General features: G+C 44.1%; 1 protein-coding gene across 1 annotated transcript in view; it reads right to left on the bottom strand.

Moving 5' to 3' along the window:
• Positions 1 to 1,093: 1,093 nt before the first annotated feature.
• Positions 1,094 to 21,619, bottom strand: part of UNKL (unk like zinc finger) — a 68,709-nt gene continuing 48,183 nt past the window's right edge. Inside the window, exons 10-14 of the mRNA XM_075565082.1 lie at positions 15,890 to 15,976; positions 13,942 to 14,172; positions 12,679 to 12,881; positions 10,412 to 10,669; positions 1,094 to 9,838 (exon numbers count right to left, since the gene is read on the bottom strand). Coding sequence (XP_075421197.1) covers positions 9,683 to 9,838; positions 10,412 to 10,669; positions 12,679 to 12,881; positions 13,942 to 14,172; positions 15,890 to 15,976 — 935 coding nt within the window. The 3' untranslated portion in view covers positions 1,094 to 9,682. The remainder of the gene's footprint in view (positions 9,839 to 10,411; positions 10,670 to 12,678; positions 12,882 to 13,941; positions 14,173 to 15,889; positions 15,977 to 21,619) is intronic.

Below are 21,619 nucleotides of genomic sequence, written 5' to 3'. Positions count from 1 at the left end.
CCAGCAGGGGATTGGTGTTTTTCTCCTAAATGGAAATGCACCTTTCTAGGTTCCGTGTGCAGTTCCCTCCTAGGATTATCATTTGGATTTTGCGTTTCCGTTGTAGGGGAAATAACTATTACAATCATTCCTCACTTTATTAAATGACTTAATTATTTTGTATCCCATATGATACAGTGGTTGTTTTTAGCCATTTTTTTTATGGTTACCATCATCTCTCCTAAATGTATTTTTTATTTCTAGTATATTTTTCTCCAGAATGTCCAATTCATCTGATTAAGGTTTTATTTCTTGTAATGAATACCGGGTTCTCAGTTAATGGTTCTAGCTTCTCTTTAATGCTATTCATTTCTGCATCTGTCTCTGCTATAGTGGTTTTATGAAGCCTAATAATTAATTTAATCAAATCACTTGAACATGTATCAAAGATTTTCGTCATAGAGTATGTATTATTAATTGCAATTTTATTTTCTGTGCTCCCCGCACTCTTTTCCTATTGCTTCACAAGGATCACGGGAGGATCTTCCATTGGGTCGAGCTGCAACAAGTGTCGGGCTAGAATTTTACAATTTGTTTTATATTTTTAATATACTAACGGTCAGACACTTTGTCTTTGATATACCAGAGGGTAGCGCCCCAGATATCTGCCTCCAGCTCATGTGTAGTGTCACTAATAACATTAAATATCAGCTGACCCACTACAGATCCCGGGAGGTACACTGATGGTCACCATATGGATTTGTTCAGGATAACACGGATGATAAATGAGCACATACTTTATAACCAGGTATTCCCAGTTTGCGGCATTCATTATAACATAACTATACACAATATAGCACAGATATATATATATATATATACACACACACACTGTATATAAATATAGCACAGATATATATATATATATATATATATTGCAGCCAAAAATGCATTTTTGCTTTGTAGAGAACCTTTTACTTGCCTTAGTACTGGAATTTGAGGATTCGAGCCACATATGCTAAATAGGAAACATACTAGCAGAACAGGTGTGTGTGTGCGTGTGCGTGTTTTATATATTGAAGATATCAGGCTTGAGAAATGATCAAACACAAAATAAAGATCAAAAATTATTTTAATTCCCATATTGATAAAAATAATTCCATGAATTTTGTAAACCATTGCATAAATGCTATAGTGTAAAAATGTTTTAACAAGTATTAATTTTAAACAATTCACTACAAGTAAATGATTATGCATTATAAATAATACCTTCTGCATCAGGATAATACAATTCCATTCACAATACCATTCTTTTTGATACACGCAAACCATATTAGCTTCCATAAATTAATACATGTCAATTCTATCATATTTAATTAAGGTCAAATGCTAACCGCAGTTACACAAATTTATTGTAACAAGAATATTACTGATATTTAAACACTAGTTAAAGGCCAATTTGAATATCAACAGATAACCAAATGGATATGTTTTAATAATTTTCTACCTAACATACCTACATTGGAAAAGTTCTACAATATGCATCTTGCTAATCCATCATAAATCGAACAAACGCTCTTTAAACCCTGAGAAACCATAACCTAGTTTGTTTAATCCCCAGGCCAATACAATTGTACTGTATGCCAACATTCACATTAAAAACACATGTAACATGTTACCTGGTCACATTGGATTCAAATCAGATTAACAGTATTCTTTTAACATTGAATCTCTTAAATGCACCCAAAAAAAAAAAAAAAAACCCAGGACAGCAAATAGTTTTCTTTAAATACATTTCATTACCATCACTAATTTCAATTTGTAATATTTGCATAACAAGGGCATAGTCAAATAAGATCGATTAAAGCAGCCGCACCAGCAAGAAAAGGCAAAGATACTTGCATCAATTTAGGCATAGGGTGTCAGTCTGATCATGGCTCTATTTATTCATATATTTGCATACACCGTTTTCAAACCGTGCCTTTAAACCAAGGTGTAGGCGATTTGGGCCGTTATTCTCTAAGAATAAGGGCGTGGGTATAAAACATTGGTTAAATATAAATGAAGCAGATGCTGCCGCTTTAAGAAAAATCTCACTTTACAAATTCTGCTAAGGAACTAAACTAGCCATTTTTGATGTGAATGCTAAGCATGCATGGTCCTTGTAAACGCCCTGGGTTTCTGCTGCAATTAAACACAAGCTGCGTGTGCTGATCATTTCACATTTGAGTACATTTCTTTGGTCTATTCCTTTTCTTTACATGTAATTAAGATGATAAACATTTTTGCCCAAATAGGAAAAATCTAACCTATTGCATGGTTCCTTGCTGACACAATAGCACCCAGATGTAGACATCGTTTTTATTTTACGTACATTAATAACGAACTATGCCGTTAATCCCAGCAGCAGCTATGTACCAAGCCCCTAAGAGGTCACCTTAGCCCTTCCTCTGGCAGTGAAGTGGTTACGTGTGCCTTTCAGCATCTGTATGAAGGTACTCTGTGTCCCGAAAGTAATGACGCCACGAGACGAGACATCGCGCCCAGTCTGCTGGTAACGGTCATTTACTCAAATGGCAGATCATGTGCGATGTCCCGCATGGCGGCTTTAAGACTCCCAGGAGCTGTTGGGAAAGTGGTTATATTGGGCGTTAATAAAAAGAGGAGAGTCCAATAAAACAGAATAAATCAAGTTCAAAAGCTTTTCATTTTTAGCCAAGTAAAATCCTCTAGGTCCGTGTTGGTCACATTTCCAGCTTAGCAGATCTACAGCAAATGTAATCTAAGAAAGGGTCCTTGTGTAGAGTCTGTATCTTGACACAGCACCTGGAATATTTGCACACTTAAGCGGCTATTCACTAAACTCCAATGCTCCAATCTGCACTCACAATGTAACGAATAAACCCCCTTTCTAAGCACCCAGTACCATTTAAAACCCGGTACAGTACAAGCAGAGTACACTTCGTTTCAAGCCCCCAGGGGGAGTAGGTTTGGGGGACTTAACAAAAATAATATCCCAATTCCAATATCAGTAACAGGTAGGGTTGCCAGGTGACCTCTCCAAAGTTACTGGACACAATGGTGAAAGGTGCGACACGCTCGAGACACGTGTACCTCTCCACTCCATGTTGTTTCCTCCTCTCCTTGGCCCCACTACCAGGCTCCTGCCACCTCCTCCTGATTGGCCGCTGGGTAATGCAGCCAATCAGGGTGGAGGAGGCTGCCCAGCCCACTTAGCAACAGCCCTGCTCGGGGAAATCCCCCAACCCGGTCAGGTCACTATGTCCAGAGAGGTAATACCGGTATACACATACATGTCCAGTATTACCTCTAATGTTTTACTGCACAGTGTCCAAATACAGGACAGTCCCATTCAATACTGGGCACCTGGCTGCCCTAGAACTGGAAGAAGGAAATGCAATCTGTGCTTAAAAGGTGCAATCCCACACAGCAATTTATTTTGGGGAAAATAAGAATGTAACAGTCTAATTGGCTTCTCTAAACAAATCTAACTGCACTAATACCCAAGATTTGCCTGCTTTTTAGTATTTGTGAAATTAATAAACAGTTGCATTTCTTAAGGACCGCTAAAGGGTTAAGTGTTTCAATCAAGTGTTTTCTTTACACGTATCCCACCCTAACCTTCGCGTGTCAAAGTTATACAGGGGAGGTCGAACAAAGGGGAGGGGGGGCTCTGCCTGTGCAAATTCTTGTTGAACAAGCAGTGATAACACACAAAAGGGAACAGCCATTGGAAATCAAACCCCTCTCCCTAGTCTCAGCTCATCATGTTTGCATAATACCTTTAAAAACATCATTTAAAAATAGCTATAAGTGTCCCGAGTTGGGTAAAACAAAAAAAGGCATAAAACAAGTTACTGGCTTTAGGCCTATTTGGCCCTAGGAGGGATTGCCCCGGACAGACACGGGTACATCCAAACACAGATAAGAGACTGCATCTGGCAAATTCCAGTAACTGTTTAACCCCTTCAATACATTTTTATCCAATTCATTTCAGCCATAGGCGTTCCCAAAAGGTTATTAACAAGGGGCTCACAAACTTGTCCATATCACAGAACACTTCCATGCGCCTCTCCGTTGGGAGAGGAGGTTTGTATAGGTTACATTTGACAAATACTGGACCGGTTTAAAAAAAAAAAATTTTTTTTTTAAAAACCACCCTCTCCCCCCCCCCCCAGCCTTTGGCGTTGATGGGGAATGCAGGTGGGAGATGCCAAGTGGAAATCTTGTAAGGCAGGTGCGGCCAACTCCAGCCAAGTACCACCACCAGGTCAGGTTTTCAAGGATACCCCTGCTTCAGCACAGGTGATACAGTCGATAAACTGATTGAGCCACCTGGGCTGAAGCAAGGGTATCCTTAAAACCTGACCTGTTGGTGGCCCTTGTGGACTGGAATTGGCCAGCCCTGGTGTAAGATTTAAGGCATCAGCACATTAATCTCCTGGGACTGCAGTTTGAGAAGCACCGATATACACCAGCACGGCCCTTACACTGCTGGGATAAGCTGCAGAACATTGCATGTCAGGCCCCTGTGCCAGTGCAAGGGTGTAAAGAAGCTTGTATATGATATCGTACTGACAATGTATGCATAACGGTACTGCTAGAATATAAACAAGTCTTTACGGTGTATAGGTTTCCAACGTTCTGGCTCCTGAGGACTAGGACGATAAACTGACGGGATTGGGAAACATGGCGTCTGTGTATTAAGATCAGATAAGAATTTTTTTTTTAGAGCGGCAAAATTGTAGTGCTAAATAGCACAAACCTACATAAAACGTGTGTCCTCTGTGTGAAGGTCGTTAAGTGACTTTCCTACAGAACTTGTTTGAGATTAAGTTTAACGCATTCATCATATTGAATAATGCAACTTAAAACAGAATGTTTTTTTTTTTACATTTATAACTTGTATTAGCACATATACATAAGGAATGTAATATTAGTTACAGTATAATAGCCATACTGTAAAAATACATTTTATTAGCCTATATAATTAAACATGCGTCAAATACATTTTTGGTTGATACACAGCAACTTAATTCTGCGCTGATGCTACAAACAGAGTTTTTGGAGCTTGTACCAGGTTACACTTGGGACGATGATGACGCACACGGTCTAATTTCTTTCTGCCGCGCCAATTCCATTTTGGTGCGCAAAATATTTTACAAAACCATTTTTGATGCTTACGGCGCACATGGAGAATAAGGTTAGTACACAAGCGCAATTACAACTGAGATTTCCGTGTGTCAATTGTACGCAAAAAACATGCCATTTGCGCTCAGTACATAGACGCCGTGGTCTTCTAGTTCCAACATGGCGCCATTAGCACTAGGGCAGAGGTTCCCAACGCCAGCCCTCAAGGAGCGCTACGTGCAGGTTACCCGTGCTAATGAGAGGATAGCCTTAAAATCTGCACGGTTAGTGGGGCTCGGGGACTGCACGTGGGAACGGCCATTCTTTCTCCCCACCTTTAGTTCTCTAAAAGCCCAAACTGGTATCAGAACCATGACTGGGTTTCCCTGGTCCTACTTGTTTCTGGAACTAGATAAGTGACACTTCTGGAACGTATAGGTGCAAATCAGGAACTGCACACTAGATCAGGGGTGCACAATTCCAGTCCTCAAGGACCCCCCCCCCTCCACAGGTCAGTTTTTCAGGATATCCCTGCTTCAGCACAGGTGGCTCAATCAGCTCATTCTTTGACTGCATCACCTGCGCTGGAGCTGGGGATATCCTGAAAACCTGGCCTGTTGGGGGGGCTTGAGGACTTTAGTTGAGCCCCCCTGCACTAGAGAACAGAATGGTTTCACGATTTGCCAGACGCTGCAGCGTAACTCTGTTCAGATTCTCTTTTAATATATTGTACATTAAAATCGGGCCACCTAATGTGCCCAGCTAGGAATATTTGCCCCCCATCGCGTTACTTAATGGCACGGTGTGCAACATCATCCCCTTGCGAACATTTCGTGAAAACGGGGGTCTAGAACACAAGAGAATAACTTTCTAGCGCAGTGATTCTCAACAGGGGGTTCGGGAGGGGTCTCCAAGGGGTTCGGAAAAAATGAAATAATGTATTGGTGGATCGCAAGCAGTATAGCGGGGTCCTAAGCCCGTGTGGGGACTGCACACTTAGTAAGGCCCCAAACTGCACCTTAGCATGGGTAATAGCGGCCAATTACGGCACAAACTTTGCATTCACAGTGGCAAGGCATTGTGGGGCGTGACTTTGGAAGCTCCCGCAGTGAGTGAAAGCTATACCCCCCCGCCCCCCATGCTGCCTGCACACACCGAGGGGCAGTTTGGGGCCTTATTAAGCGTGTGTTCCCCTGCGAGCTCAGGACACTATATACTGCCAGGGATCGGTCACACTGTTAGAGATAGTCTGGTGAGTTTGCGATAAAGACTTATTAATTTATTAATTAGGGGTTTGCGGAACAAATATTTTCTAGCAGGTTTAGGGGGGGGGCACAATGTAAAACCGCTGCTCTAGCATATTAGCACAGACACCTACTTCTGGATTCAAAGTATGAACATACTGTGATTAAATAATGTCTCCTTTTTACTTGCTCTTCCTTCTACATTTAAAATCCGCTCTAAAAACAGAAATGTTTTGATTAAAAAATAAAACATGTACTATTTAACACAAAAAGAAAAAGTTATTAAAGACCAAAGAAAAAAGTGTAATTATCTTTGTTGGGGAACCCCAAGTGCAACACTGAAAGCATATAAAATACGAAATAAAGACTTACTAAAATTGTGACATCATCACGAAATCAAGTATTTCTAAATGTTTCAGAAAATAAGCATTTTTGCATATAGCCACTTTTCAATCTAAGCTGCTCTCATTTCACGAAATGTCTTAAATAGGAGAAAATAAACATTTTAGTGACAAGAAATGCTTAGTATATAACAGTTACCGTTTGAAACAAACAGAACGGCTACAGAATACTTCTTCATATTTCAGACGGACACAAACTACCATCTAAAACCAAAAAGCATGTTTCAACAATTAAAAAAAAAAAAAGGGGGGGGGTGGGGGGGAAAGGTTCATACAACGATACTTATCTAATTTGGTCACTGTTAAAAAGGATTACCAAGTCACTTTGCACATTTAACTAAAAAAAAAATGCTAATAATGTTCATAAAGTCTTTGGCAAAAAACTACACACACGAAAATCGTAGCAGTCCATGATATCCATAGCAAATTCTGGCAATTAACATCAGTTCTAATATATTAGAAGGAAGGAAAATACACGTCCTAGAAATTGTACTTTCAACTACATCATTTGCACCTCAAAACTGGTACCAATGCATAGTTTAATAATGTAGGTTCCAATACTGCTTCACATTATTTGAGGAAACAAAATGTTTCAGGAGTGGCGATTGGTGGAACTCAATTGGTTTCACCCAATGATTGGCCGGTGATTAGCACACAGCGGGACGGAATTCTTCACCTTTGCTTATGGTATGAATGAACTTCTTGGAAATGCAATAGTAGGCATGTACACAATGTAACACAGTAGTTGGTCATTTACATTTGTGTACTCTGTGTTACTTTGCATTAATTGGCACAGGAGAAAAAAAAGTAACACAACCGGCATTTCTTCCCTACATGAAAAACAGCTGCATTTATAAAATGTAACAAGGTACAGTGTTAACATACAGTATATATATTTATCAATCTACTGAAGTTCTGCCATCTGTATTCAAATTAAACCACGTGCATATTAACATGTAACCGTCCTCACTGCTAGAGGGGAATTGCTTTAACCCTTTAACTGCTGGAGAAGCCTACAGCAAAAAGGGTTATTCATTTTTCTTGGTTTAAAAAACAGCTGTAGCGAGAAGGGTTTTAAACCAGCAACAACAAAAAGAAGAGAACCCTAAAAGCACCTGATTAATATATTTGTTTGGGGTTTTTTTTTTTTTTTTTTTAATTACTATCTGAATGTGTTTCATCAGTAATTATTACAAATGAAATAAGAAATTCCTTTTATATCACCAATTATTCAAGCATATCCAGAACAAATTTTAGGGGGGGGGGGAGAGATAGATCCTTTTTAAAGTCAATTTGTGGAACATCTTAGTGTATTGAGCGTTACGTTTAGCTGCTGCAAGGTATAGGCACTTGAAAACATAGCGGCCGCCTGACCTCAATTCACATCTCCAGAAAAAGCTTATACAGTAAATGCGTGATATCATGAGGTTAGGATTTATACAAACAATGTCATTTTGAAAGCTATAAAAACACAAACACACAAGAAACATCATAACAGATTGCCATAAATGTGAAAAAACATTTGTTTAGCTAAGGTTCCTTCCATAGAATGATTTTCTTAATGCTCAAGCACAGTAAATATGCGTCTCGTCATTCCATTTGCTGGTTATATTTATAAATACCATTAGTTTGCACTTACTTGAAAACTGTAAAAATCCTAGGCTAGTTTTTCACTACTAGATATTGTTCATTTATTAAAGTACTAAATTCTGCATATGAAACCTAACAATAATTTTACTACACTATCTTTCAACAGTAATAAATTGACATGAAATCTTTTAAGTTCACAGTACACATAAAAAGCTTCATATTATCGCATATTTAAAAAAAAAAAAAATTCTACAAAGCAGCTTAAAGCAATTTATAATAACCTCTAAACAAAGAATCCCTGGTTAACAAAGTGCTTTTACAAGAATTAAACTTCTTCAAAATAACCTAGTAAGAAATAGTGTTAGACTGATTCCAAACTAAAGCAGTGTGTGTTTAACATCGCTGAGAAGAAGCTGCAATGCATACTCGACAAGTACTGTCGGGGGTGGAGGCAGTGCTACCCCACCCTGTGCATATGGGACATGTACTGTGGGGGGTGGAGGCAGTGCTACCCCACCTTGTGCATTCAGGGAAATGGGTACGATGACACTTATCCGAGCACCTTCATTACCAGCCTACCAACTCATGTTGTACACATCGGATTGTGCTTTTTAGTTTATTATTTTTAAATTAAAAAAATAAATAAATAAAAATCAATCCAGGAAAATGCTCAGGTCATGGTAAAAAGGGACACGCCAACAAAACCGCCCCCCCCCCACGTACATGTTAAACGCAGCATACGGACTCCTGGCAAAACCCACTAGTGGGCTTCATAAAGTCAGTCTCTGCTGCGGCCTTCCGCATAATGAATGCTCTTTTGCACTGTGATCCCATTCCTTGGCATTCCCACTCATGCGGGTTCACTTGGGAGGCTCTATGCTACTGTTAACACATACAAGTGTATTACTTTGTTATGAAGAAAGAATACACATTGCAGCCCAACCTTGCACATTCCACGGCACTGCCTTCATTAGGTTCACTAGGGGGGTCTGCCAGAGGAATTGCTCTGTGGGATAAACTCAAAATAGACGATTCAGCTTGAAGCTTAAATAACTTCAAAAACACAAGCTGAGGAGCTCTACAGATACCTGGATTCTGTATTTTTTTTTTTATATCCCTAGTGAATCAACGTATGCATTTTATCCTACAATAATATTGGTGCCCTATGAGGGTAGAGATCAGTCTATCACTAATACAAGATAATAGTTCTTCACCTATTATTTCTATTTTATATATCAAATACTAAAACATATAATGCAATATTTAGTTGGATTACATGATGCAGATGAGTTTCTCCGTGGGTACTGGAACGGCTCATCACCAGCTGATTATTTTGGTCTTGCAGTAAGGACATTCCGGTTTGCTAGATGCGCACTGCTCACATAGAACATAATGCTGGCAGGGCTGCAAGACCAGACTCCTATCGTGTTCCTGGCAAACGGCACACTTCTGAGAACGCAGCTGGAATATTAACTGTGCAAACAGGTGAAAGGAAAGGAAAGAAACAAACATGTAAGTCGGACGTGCCAGATATGCACACGGCAACTCCAATTTTATGACATTTTAAATAAGCTATATACTGTACTGTTCACATTTCTAATTGTGTAATCCATTCAGCAACGGGGTGTGGACACCCAACCGACTTTACCTACCAATAATTAAACGTACAGTCCCCAGAGAGCCAAGATTGCATTGCCACTGGGTAACTTTGTTCCTGTGTAGGACTGAACAATGTACCCTGCAATGCCCACTATTCCTCTCCATGTTAACATTCATAACAACCATCCCGGGACCTCATTGGGCTGCTACAGTTCAGGTCAGACAAAAACGTTGCTGGAGTTTATAATACGGCGTCCCTGATTGTCATAATATGGTGCAGAATGAATTTAGCTGCACAGCCAACGCTCTATACCTTGGGCTTCTTTTGCAAATAAAAAATTTTTTAACAAAAAAAAAAGGGGGGGGGGAGGGGTTTCCTTATAACCTACATTAATTGCAGCAGCTGCATATGTTACATTGTCATTGATCTCTGCTGACGATACCTACCCCATCAATTGTTTCTAAGTCAGAGCACAGCTGACTTTTCAAAGAAAGTAGCTTTGGTAAAGGAAGCTTTTCTAGGTCGCCGTATTTCCGAATGAGGGAAAATTGTGGGGACACGCATAAGATATCAAATTCTTCCTGGAGCTTCTTTAGCTTGCCTTCGACCTCCTCCTTCTGTAGTAGTGCTAATCGCCTGTCCGTATTCGCCACCTTGGCGCGCGCTTTTGCTTCTTGCGCTTCTTTTTGCCACGCATCACATGCCTGAGAGACGAGGCAACAAACAGGTTAATATTGCACGGGTGTATTGTGGTCTCCCAGATACAGCTGCACCTCTCCTGTGAGGTACAAGCCCTCAGATCAAACTAATGTTTGCGCAGGTTCATATAGCTACAAACTATAAAGCTGCTCTCATCATATAAAATCATTGTATTTATTATTATTATTATTAGGTTTGCAAATTGTACTTACAGATGATTTCAAGTTAAAAGCCACCTTCTAAGCCGCGGGTGGGCAACTCCAGTCCTCAAGGGCCACCAACAGGTCAGGTTTTCAGGATATCCCTGCTTCAGCACAGGGGGTGCAGTCGAAGACAGGCGTTGATTGAGCCACCTGTGCTGAAGCAGGGATATTCTGAAAACCTGACCTGTTGGTGGCCCTTGAGGACTGGAGTTGCCCACCCCTGTTCTAAGCATTCACAGAAAACGTTCCCTGAAATTAGAATCATTGTTAAACGCTATATAAACACAGTGTTCGCATATTTAATACTTCTTCTGTATGCCAAAGTAATGAGATACTGGCCCCTTTTGATAGTGAAGGTGGACCCCGTAACATGTTGCTGGACCTCTGACAGAGGCACAGTGAGGCACAGATAATTACCTGTGGAAAAACAGAAATAAACTGTGCGCTACTATCTATCTCCTTATAATTGAATACAGTGCAGTGACTAAACCATATATAAATAAAGTAAACCACAATACCACAGTGAATAAGTGATTAAATAATTAAATTATAACATAACCGTGTGGTTGATAAGGGCGTCTGCTGCTATAAACATTAGGGGTGGCTCAGCACCCCACACACTCTAGGAAATGGAAACAAAAAGAAAACAGCGCACAACGCCAAATAGTGAAGTAAGTAATAGAATGTATTACAATGTTAAAGGGGTAATAAATCTGCGTACATCAGATAGAAATAACATGTGCATTTAGTGCATAACACAGGTTACCACTCTGTAGCTGTAAAACAGGACGGTCTGGCACTCAGCTGTCTCTGCAGGAGCCTCTATGATGGTTCTGGGGCATGGGATCCTTCATGCACTCCTCACACAGCAGGACGCTGCTCACAAGGGGATTCCTTTCAAGCAGCCTGGTAATACTGCAGATTCAGACACTTAGTGGGACCGCTCCTCAACCGGCGATATACTGCCTCCAGGGGAATTCCCCTACAGTCCCCCGTCTCTCCTGTGTAGATTTGCTGCTTTTCCCAGCTGCTATGATCTGAGGTCAGTCCAGAGCTGTTGGAATTGCTCTGCAAACACTTCCGCAGCTGCAGGGGCTTACACAGCGTGCCACGATGCCGCTCCGTCATGTGGTATAGCGGAGTGACGTCACAGTTCTCGTGGCAATGGAGGAATCAATAGGGAGGAAGAAGGAGAGTCCCTTACAGTCTCTTACCGGCGCAGAGATCGCTCAGTTAGCACGGTGGCAGCCAATATAAGCTGATAGTGTATTTAAGACCTCTGGGTAATGGCCAAATTATTCCCTGAAGAAGTAGTTAGATCTACGAAACATGTTGGATGTATTAATGCCATAATTTTGCCTATATTCATCCTTTGGATTTGTATCACTATCAGCTTATAGCAGCTCATAGCAGCTGGGAAAAGCAGCAAATCTACACAGGAGAGACGGGGGACTGTAGGGGAATTCCCCTGGAGGCAGTATATCGCCGGTTGAGGAGCGGTCCCACTAAGTGTCTGAATCTGCAGTATTGCCAGGCTGCTTGAAAGGAATCCCCTTGTGAGCAGCGTCCTGCTGTGTGAGGAGTGCATGAAGGATCCCATGCAGAGGCTCCTGCAGAGACAGCTGAGTGCCAGACCGTCCTGTTTTACAGCTACAGAGTGGTAACCAGTGTGTTATGCACTAAATGCACATGTTATTTCTATCTGATGTACGCAGATTTATTACCCCTTTAACATTGTAATACATTCTATTACTTACTTCACTATTTGGCGTTGTGCGCCGTTTTCTTTTTGTTTACAGATAATTACCTACCTGCTTTACTTGTTGCCAGGAATCTTCCCACTTCTTTATTTTTCTCTTGGCTTCATCGAGTTCTCTCCTAACATGGGACAGCTCGCTGCCGTTGGAGCCGGTATTGGTGGAGGGGGTGGTACCGCTGCTAAACACAGGCGAGGGGCTTGGAGAGAAGCTCCCTGTAACAAAGTCCCAGATGCTGCCGGTCACGCCATTTAAACCTGTCATGCAAAATATAGGAACCTCATGATGACGGAGGTGAAGTGAATTCACTCACATACACAATCAGAGAATACCTGGAAACAGATGCCAGGACAAACAATTTGTGAGCAGGTAAGAGTCCAGTTTAATTCCAACAAAAGCACATAGTTTTTGGCCTAACCGTGCATTATTGTTCCCATACATTTAGCAATGAAAAGATATTTAATGGGGCTGGAGGCACAGTGAGTAAAGACACCGACTCTAAAAACACGGACGCCGAGTTCACGGGGGGAACCTGGTTCAAATTCCGGTGTCGGCTCCTTGTGACCTCGTGCGAATCACTTTATCTCCCTGTGCGTCAGGAATCAAAAAAACGTAGCTTGTTAGCACTACGGGGCAGGGACCGTGTCTAACATTCCTGTGTGCTGCGTACCGCGCGCTGCGCTGCCATTGTGACGCGCTTTGAGTCCCGTTGGGAGAAAAGCGCAATACGAAATAAAGTTATTATTAAAAATCGGAATTTCACATTAGCAGCAGGATTTTGTGCCTGGAGGGATAGAACTTTCACAGGAGTTTGAAAGCATCAGTCATCGCTTTTCCGCACAGACCACGTGTTAAAATCTTACCATGTAAATGGTATAATCGTATATATGTCGGTATCTTTGTAGAGCAAGGCTCTTCCGCAGGAGGTCCGCGGGGGGGGGGGGCGGGGGCGCCTGGGCTATCTGCTTCAGCTCATTTCATACTAGATGCTTAAGCAGCGAAGTGCAGTTTCTCTCATTGAAACTCACTTGTATGTTATGGTAATGTAAATATATATGGTACAGACGCTATGCCCGCAAAATGTTGAAATACCATAATTTTCTGGTATTTAAATGTATATAAAATAACAGGACAATAAGCGTGTGGACCTTCTACTTCTAAAGGTTTTTCTGATCGGGCCCCTTTAGAGTAATACTGGAAGAGCCCTGATGGAGAGAGCATGGTCTGCTTATATTTAATGCCAGAAGGACATTCCGCTTTATGCGGCTTGTTGGTTCTGGAGGGGTTCATTAAATACGTACAGTGCGAACAACTCACCTAAATAATTGTGATTAGAGCCCGAGGTGCCATGGACGCCGTGTTCGGATTTCAGAGGCTGAGCTTGCTGCTGGCGGGGAGCCATGCTCGATGCAAGGAAAGACTGGGACAAAGACTGGGACAGGGAACTGAGAGGAGAGGTGGAAAGGGAGGAGGATGAATGCAGAGAGGAGGAACGCGCCAGGGAACCCGGAATATTAACAGGAGCCGAGCTTCCCAATAACCTTTGGCCTGTGGGGGAGAAGAAAAAGAAGCAGCTAATATCAGAGAGAGAACAGAAAACTATTTTTATAGTCAGAATAATGAATAACGCGCGCACGCACGCACACGCAAGAACGCGCGCACGCACACGCAAGATATTTGGTAACAGAGATAGGCACGAAAAGGTCTTTAAAAAAAAGTTGCAAAAATTATTTTGTTAATACATCAGCGTTTCGGTTCTAATAAGAACCTGTCTGAAGAGACTGTGTTAATAAAATCATTTTTGCTACTTTTTTTCCCCAAAGACCGGAGAATGCCTGGCTGCTTCCGTGTGTCTACATTTATCTCAATATATACGTATAAACATACACCCAAAGTCAAAGCTCGAAGTGAAGCAAGAAGCAGCACATCGCAGGTAAGAACAAAAATCAGTGTATTAGTACAAAAAGAGCTCGGGATTAGGACACCCACATAACTAGTATACGCCAGACTGCTGGAGAGGGGGCTACTGTCCGTGTCTAGAAGATACTGTATAAAAATAAAGTGATAAGCACACCAATAATTTGCACAAAAAAAAAAAGTACTTTATTGGCTCAATGTTTTGGCAAATTCCTGGAACCTTTATCAAGAGCAACTAAAAGACCAGACACTGAACCCTTATATACCCGAAATCCCCACCGGGTGAGAAACAACCATAAAAAAACACTCCCCCGTAGTGGGGGAAAAAAGGGCATGCAAAATAATGCAAATGCGCCATGATGTCGGACATGACATCTTCACTAGACCCTGCGGGCGGGGTACCAAAAAATAAACGTCTAAAAAAAAAAAACTAGCATTAAAAATAAGCCAAGACACAATCATACGAGCATAATGTCGCATAAACAAATGGGTTAAGTACAGTACAAAACAAACTCGCACAGCGCGGGTCAAATAAAAAATGGCAGCCCCATACATACAGTATTACATACACATTCTAAAGGAAAGTATAGCAGAGTGACATGTTTAGGGGCAGGAACGTTGAATTATGTAGTTAGACAGAATGACCTAATAACAGAGTTGGGGATCTCAATTCCAGTCCTCAAGCCCCCCCCTACCCCCCACCCCCAACAGGTCAGGTTTTCAGGATATCCCAGCTCCAGCACAGATGGCTCAATCAGAGTCTCAGTTAAAGACTGAGCCACCTGTGCTGAAGCAGGGACTGATGGAGATACTTCTGCTGAAGCAGGGATATCCTCAAAACCTGGCCTGTTTGGCGGGAAGGGGCGGCTTGAGGACTGGAGTTGAGCATTGAGCACTCCCAGATCCAGAGACTCAGAGGAGACCCGACGTGTAATCTAGAACCTCCTTGTGACTACATTAACGCCCCCACGGCCAGCAACGCAGGGGTTAAATGGCATCACTACAAGCATAAGAATCTCGTTTCCTCCATCGTCCACGCAGCTACTAAAGCTAGGGTGACCAGGTGTCCTGGTTTAGCCAGGACTGTCCCATGTTTTTGGCCTGTCCCGGCTTTCGGTGCCGGTTTTCTATCTCCCTGGCGAGCCGCCGACGACTGTGCATTCACGGTGCGCTTGCCAACCGCGCATATGCGATCGGCGCTTGCCGGCGGCTCGTGCGCGACAAGTGCCGACTGCACGTGCGTGGTCGGCAAGCGCTCTGTGCCCGCGTGACATTTGCCCCCGTTTTTACCGGGACACCGCTCTACAACACGGAGAAAAAATGGTCACGAAAATGGCTGAATCCTTACTTGATAGTCTAAGGTCGCTGTTCTCAGAGTCTTCTTTATCTAGAGATGAAACATTTCTATTGCTAAAATGAAGGTCCAAAGCAGAACCTGTTAAACAAAACATCACGTTACTTACTACACAATTATAATCAATAATTCAGTAACAAAAGTACAACAGAGGAAGAGAAAGCACACAGTCAAGAACACGTTTGCGCATCTGATTCAAGCAAGGGCGGAAATCTTGCCTAACGACACAATGTACAAAAAAAAAAAAAAAAAGATCTTAATTTAAAAACGTGGATAATTAAGCAGATTGCTTTCTTAAGTTTGTGATGAAACTAGCAAGCAATAATAGAAGTCAACATCCTATCTCGTCTGCAATTGGGGGAAAGGAATAAGGTCAGCAAGCAAAATAATGAAGGGGTTAATGAAAGATTACAGTAGTTAGAGGAAAATATATACACTGTATATGGTTTTTATTTTGTTGTTGTTTTTTTTTTTTTTTTACCATAGAATGGTCAATACACAAGTTAGAAATCAAGGTTTTCATTGAGTCGATACTGCGGTGAGAACCTGTTTCTCAAGCTCAAAAAATCTCACACGCGCACACACACACACACCCACACACACACACACACACACACCCACACACACACTTACTTTTAAAGCAACATTCCTACCAATTCAGAAATAATTGATTAGCAATAACCCTATGAAAGCACGTTGGCATGGCACGACTTTCAGGTTTCCTAGTTACGGTCATGCCTATCATTTTTTTTTCCTTATTTCGCCAAATATACAATATAGTTTTCATTTGTAAAGCAAAATGCAGCAGGCAGTGCCAAAGGGGGGAGGAGGATTTAGGCATTTTAGGCTTAGTCTTCGACTTAATCACTGATTGAGCCACCTGTGCTGAAGCTGGGATAGTCTTAAAACCTGATCTGTTGGGTGGGGGGGAGGTCTCGAGGACTGGAGCGGGGGACCCCTGGTTGAGAGGTTAGAAGGCAAAGGTTTAGCATTAGCAGAGACCCTTCCACTGGGAAAAACGGTTCCAGGTCACGTCGGATAAAGCAGCAGTGCCGCTCGGATGATTTTATTTTTACCGCATGGGAACCAGGGTGTCCTCCAGGTTGAACCCAGTTATTCTCATCTCCAGGACCCACGTTACCAATAAACATACTGTTGTAGTCACCGGTATCTGTGCGCCTTCCAGGCAAACACAAATAATTAGAAATAAAAGGCTGCCAAATCCTACAATCGCCCGTTGCATGGCCATTGAAAGCCCTTAACAAAAACCAACCACCCCCGGAGCGAGCGGCGAGGCCACGCGCACTGCACTGCTCAGAAAGGATGGGCGGGCACTGCCCACCCGCTGCGCACTGCACTGCTCAGAAAGGATGGGCGGGCACTGCCCACCCCCTGCGCACTGCACTGCTCAGAAAGGATGGGCGGGCACTGCCCACCCCCTGCGCACTGCACTGCTCAGAAAGGATGGGTGGGCACTGCCCACCCCCTGCGCACTACACTGCTCAGAAAGGATGGGCGGGCACTGCCCAACCCCTGCGCACTGCACTGCTCAGAAAGGATGGGCGGGCACTGCCCACCCGCTGCGCACTGCACTGCTCAGAAAGGATGGGCGGGCACTGCCCACCCCCTGCGCACTGCACTGCTCAGAAAGGATGGGTGGGCACTGCCCACCCCCTGCGCACTACACTGCTCAGAAAGGATGGGCGGGCACTGCCCAACCCCTGCGCACTGCACTGCTCAGAAAGGATGGGCGGGCACTGCCCACCCGCTGCGCACTGCACAGAAAGGATGGGCGGGCACTGCCCACCCCCTGCGCACTGCACTGCTCAGAAAGGATGGGTGGGCACTGCCCACCCCCTGCGCACTACACTGCTCAGAAAGGATGGGCGGGCACTGCCCAACCCCTGCGCACTGCACTGCTCAGAAAGGATGTGCGGGCACTGCCCACCCCCTGCGCACTGCACTGCTCAGAAAGGATGTGCGGGCACTGCCCACCCCCTGCGCACTGCACTGCTCAGAAAGGATGTGCGGGCACTGCCCACACCCTGCGCACTGCACTGCTCAGAAAGGATGGGCGGGCACTGCCCAACCCCTGCGCACTGCACTGCTCAGAAAGGATGTGCGGGCACTGCCCACCCCCTGCGCACTGCACTGCTCAGAAAGGATGTGCGGGCACTGCCCACCCCCTGCGCACTGCACTGCTCAGAAAGGATGGGCGGGCACTGCCCACCCCCTGCGCACTGCTCAGAAAGGATGGGCGGGCACTGCCCAACCCCTGCGCACTGCACTGCTCAGAAAGGATGTGCGGGCACTGCCCACCCCCTGCGCACTGCACTGCTCAGAAAGGATGGGCGGGCACTGCACACTGCACTGCTCAGAAAGGATGTGCGGGCACTGCCCACCCCCTGCGCACTGCACTGCTCAGAAAGGATGGGCGGGCACTGCCCACCCCCTGCGCACAACACTTCTCAGAAAGGATGGGCGGGCACTGCCCAACCCCTGCGCACTGCACTGCTCAGAAAGGATGGGCGGGCACTGCCCACCCCCTGCGCACTGCACTGCTCAGAAAGGATGTGCGGGCACTGCCCAACCCCTGCGCACTGCACTGCTCAGAAAGGATGGGCAGGCACTGCCCACCCCCTGCGCACTGCACTGCTCAGAAAGGATGTGCGGGCACTGCCCACCCCCTCCTGCCCGGCCTTTATTTCACAAGTTATTTTGATGTATTAACTTGGCAAGGAATACGTGTACAAAAATGTTCAGAAATCTGTCAACCCAATTTTCTTGTCGATTATGTATTGTTATATCTGTGCAAGAACCAGGAAGCTACGCCGGTATCTTCACCAGTAAGTGTCGTGGGAACTGGGGGGTCCTTGGAGATAAAAATAGCACAGTCCTGTTCCAGAGGATGTACCCCTGGTTTTCATGCTGTAAAAAAAAGGGGTGTTAGGCAGGAGCGCGGCTTGAAACAGTACAATATTATATTTCAAGGTCTTACACTATCATGTATTTGAAATGTTAACGCTAATCTACATTTTGGTCAAAGATTTCACGGCTGTTTAAAAGATTGGATAATGCTCAGCTAGTGTGCGTGTCTGTACTATCAACCAACACGGATAGCCAACGTGTACCAGCTGCCATCTGCCAACGTGTACCAGCTGCCATCTGCCAACGTGTACCAGCTGCCATCTGCCAACGTGTACCAGCTGCCATCTGCCAACGTGTACCAGCTGCCATCTGCCAACGTGTACCAGCTGCCATCTGCCAACGTGTACCAGCTGCCATCTGCCAACGTGTACCAGCTGCCATCTGCCAACGTGTACCAGCTGCCATCTGCCAACGTGTACCAGTGCCATCTGCCAACGTGTACCAGTGCCATCTGCCAACGTGTACCAGCTGCCATCTGCCAACGTGTACCAGCTGCCATCTGCCAACGTGTACCAGCTGCCATCTGCCAACGTGTACCAGCTGCCATCTGCCAACGTGTACCAGCTGCCATCTGCCAACGTGTACCAGCTGCCATCTGCCAACGTGTACCAGCTGCCATCTGCCAACGTGTACCTGTGCCATCTGCCAACGTGTACCTGTGCCATCTGCCAACGTGTACCTGTACCAGCTGCCAACGTGTACCTGTGCCATCTGCCAACGTGTATCTGTGCCATCTGCCAACGTGTACCTGTGCCATCTGCCAACGTGTACCTGTACCAGCTGCCAACGTGTACCTGTGCCATCTGCCAACGTGTACCTGTACCAGCTGCCAACGTGTACCTGTGCCATCTGCCAACGTGTACCTGTACTATCTGCCAACGTGTACCTGTACTATCTGCCAACGTGTACCTGTGCCATCTGCCAACGTGTACCTGTACTATTTGCTAACACTGCTATCCAACGTTTATCTATTATCTGCTAACACGGATATCCATTACAGATTGTAACCATCAGTGGGCATCTTTGATATCAGAGAACATGGTTTATGACCCAACTCCTGCTGAGCTTTGGCAACTCATTATTTCCCTGTGCGCTTTAGGTAACTATTTGTGTCTGTATATGCAGAGATAGACAATATGTTTGCAGTTTAGAAACACACACTGGGGCAAAACAAATGAAAAAACAAAACACATGTGCACATTAATATGCATTATACAGAAATGTACCCAAACACAGGATTCCAGCACGTCATACTATGTGTAAATAATTTTATAATACAATATTAATTGATCATTTGGTTATATGTGATTGCATATGAAGCTGTAACGGTATAAACAATAATAATACCGAAACGTTTCCTATTTCTCTGTAGGCATCACTCAAAATGCAAATATATAATATAAATACACACACACACACACACAGATATATATATATATATATATATATATACACACACACACACACACACACACGTCATATCTACATCCATTTCTACTATGCACAACATACAGTACAAGGTATCACAAAACGAATGGCAAAAACTTGTGTGTACACACACACACACACACACACACACAAACACACACACACACACACACATTTTACGCAAACAGAGAGAGAAAAGAGAAACCCCATAGTCTTGCGTTTTGCATTAAGAAAGCCCATGTGCAAGCTTCCCATGTGCAAGCAATATGACGAGTGAAAGTGTCCTGCTTACCAGCTATGCCAGTGCTGAGTCACAGGCTGCCTCCCCTGCACACACTGCTTAAATACAGCGACTCCCTGATCACGTGACCCCCATCACATTGCCAGCCAGTCAGAGACCTATGCTTTGCATCAGATCCGCACTCAGCGAAGCATTCGTCTGCACTACAGACAATTAGAAGCTTGTCCTCCACCTAGTACAATGCAATTGTTACTGCCTGAAACACGGGCAAGTAGGATATGCTAAAGGTCCTTTGAAACTGGAACGGAAACAATTCTACCACAAGTTTTTCGCTACACTAGGGCTGCTCAACTCCAGTCCTCAAGCCTCCACCCCCCTCCCCCCCCAACAGGACAGGTTTTCAGGATATTCCTGCCTCAGCACAGGTGGCTCACTCAGTTCCTGCTTCAGCACAGGTGGCTCAATAAGAGGCTCAGTCAAAGACTGTCTGTGCCTGAGCCCACTACGCTGAAGCTGGGATATCCTCAAAACCTGACCTGTTGGGGGGGGGGGGAGGCTTGAGGAGTGGCGTTGAGCAGCCCTGTGCTAGGCCATGCTTGTATACAACTGGATCCAGGTGAGTGAACCATCAGGTCCAGGAATAGATTTAGGAAACTGTGCCACCCCTTATCTTTTATGCAGAGAAACACAACCGCTGACAGCATATAAGCCTGCTCAACTAGGAAGCACTATTGAAACTTATAGGACTTCCACACCTGATGCAAAGTATATAGCGTGGATATCGCATGGATATAGCTGCTAGCTCCCTGCATACCCAAAGCTCGACTAGCATTGTGGGGCGTGAGAAAAATCTGTTTGTGTCGCCCGGCCACTGGGACATCTCTAGCCTGCTTTGCCATGCTTGCCAAGTTCTCTGGTTGCATTTTGCCGGATTCAATAGCGTTCCCTACTGCGTTACTTATGCAAAAGTGATCAAGTAAGTAGCAACGCTGCATTAAAGTTAGAAAGACGCGTGGGACAGACGAGATTTTCCAAAACAAGGAAACGCCAGCAAAATGCCCTTCTTTCATCTCAACCCTCTGCACATAATCACAGAAACAAACACAGAATTTGCTAGCAGTGAAGAC

This window comes from Ascaphus truei, chromosome 11 (genome assembly GCF_040206685.1).
Source record: "Ascaphus truei isolate aAscTru1 chromosome 11, aAscTru1.hap1, whole genome shotgun sequence".
Lineage (NCBI taxonomy): Eukaryota > Metazoa > Chordata > Amphibia > Anura > Ascaphidae > Ascaphus > Ascaphus truei.
Note: the sequence above shows the minus strand (reverse complement) of the source record. Positions and strands in the feature narration are given on the sequence as shown.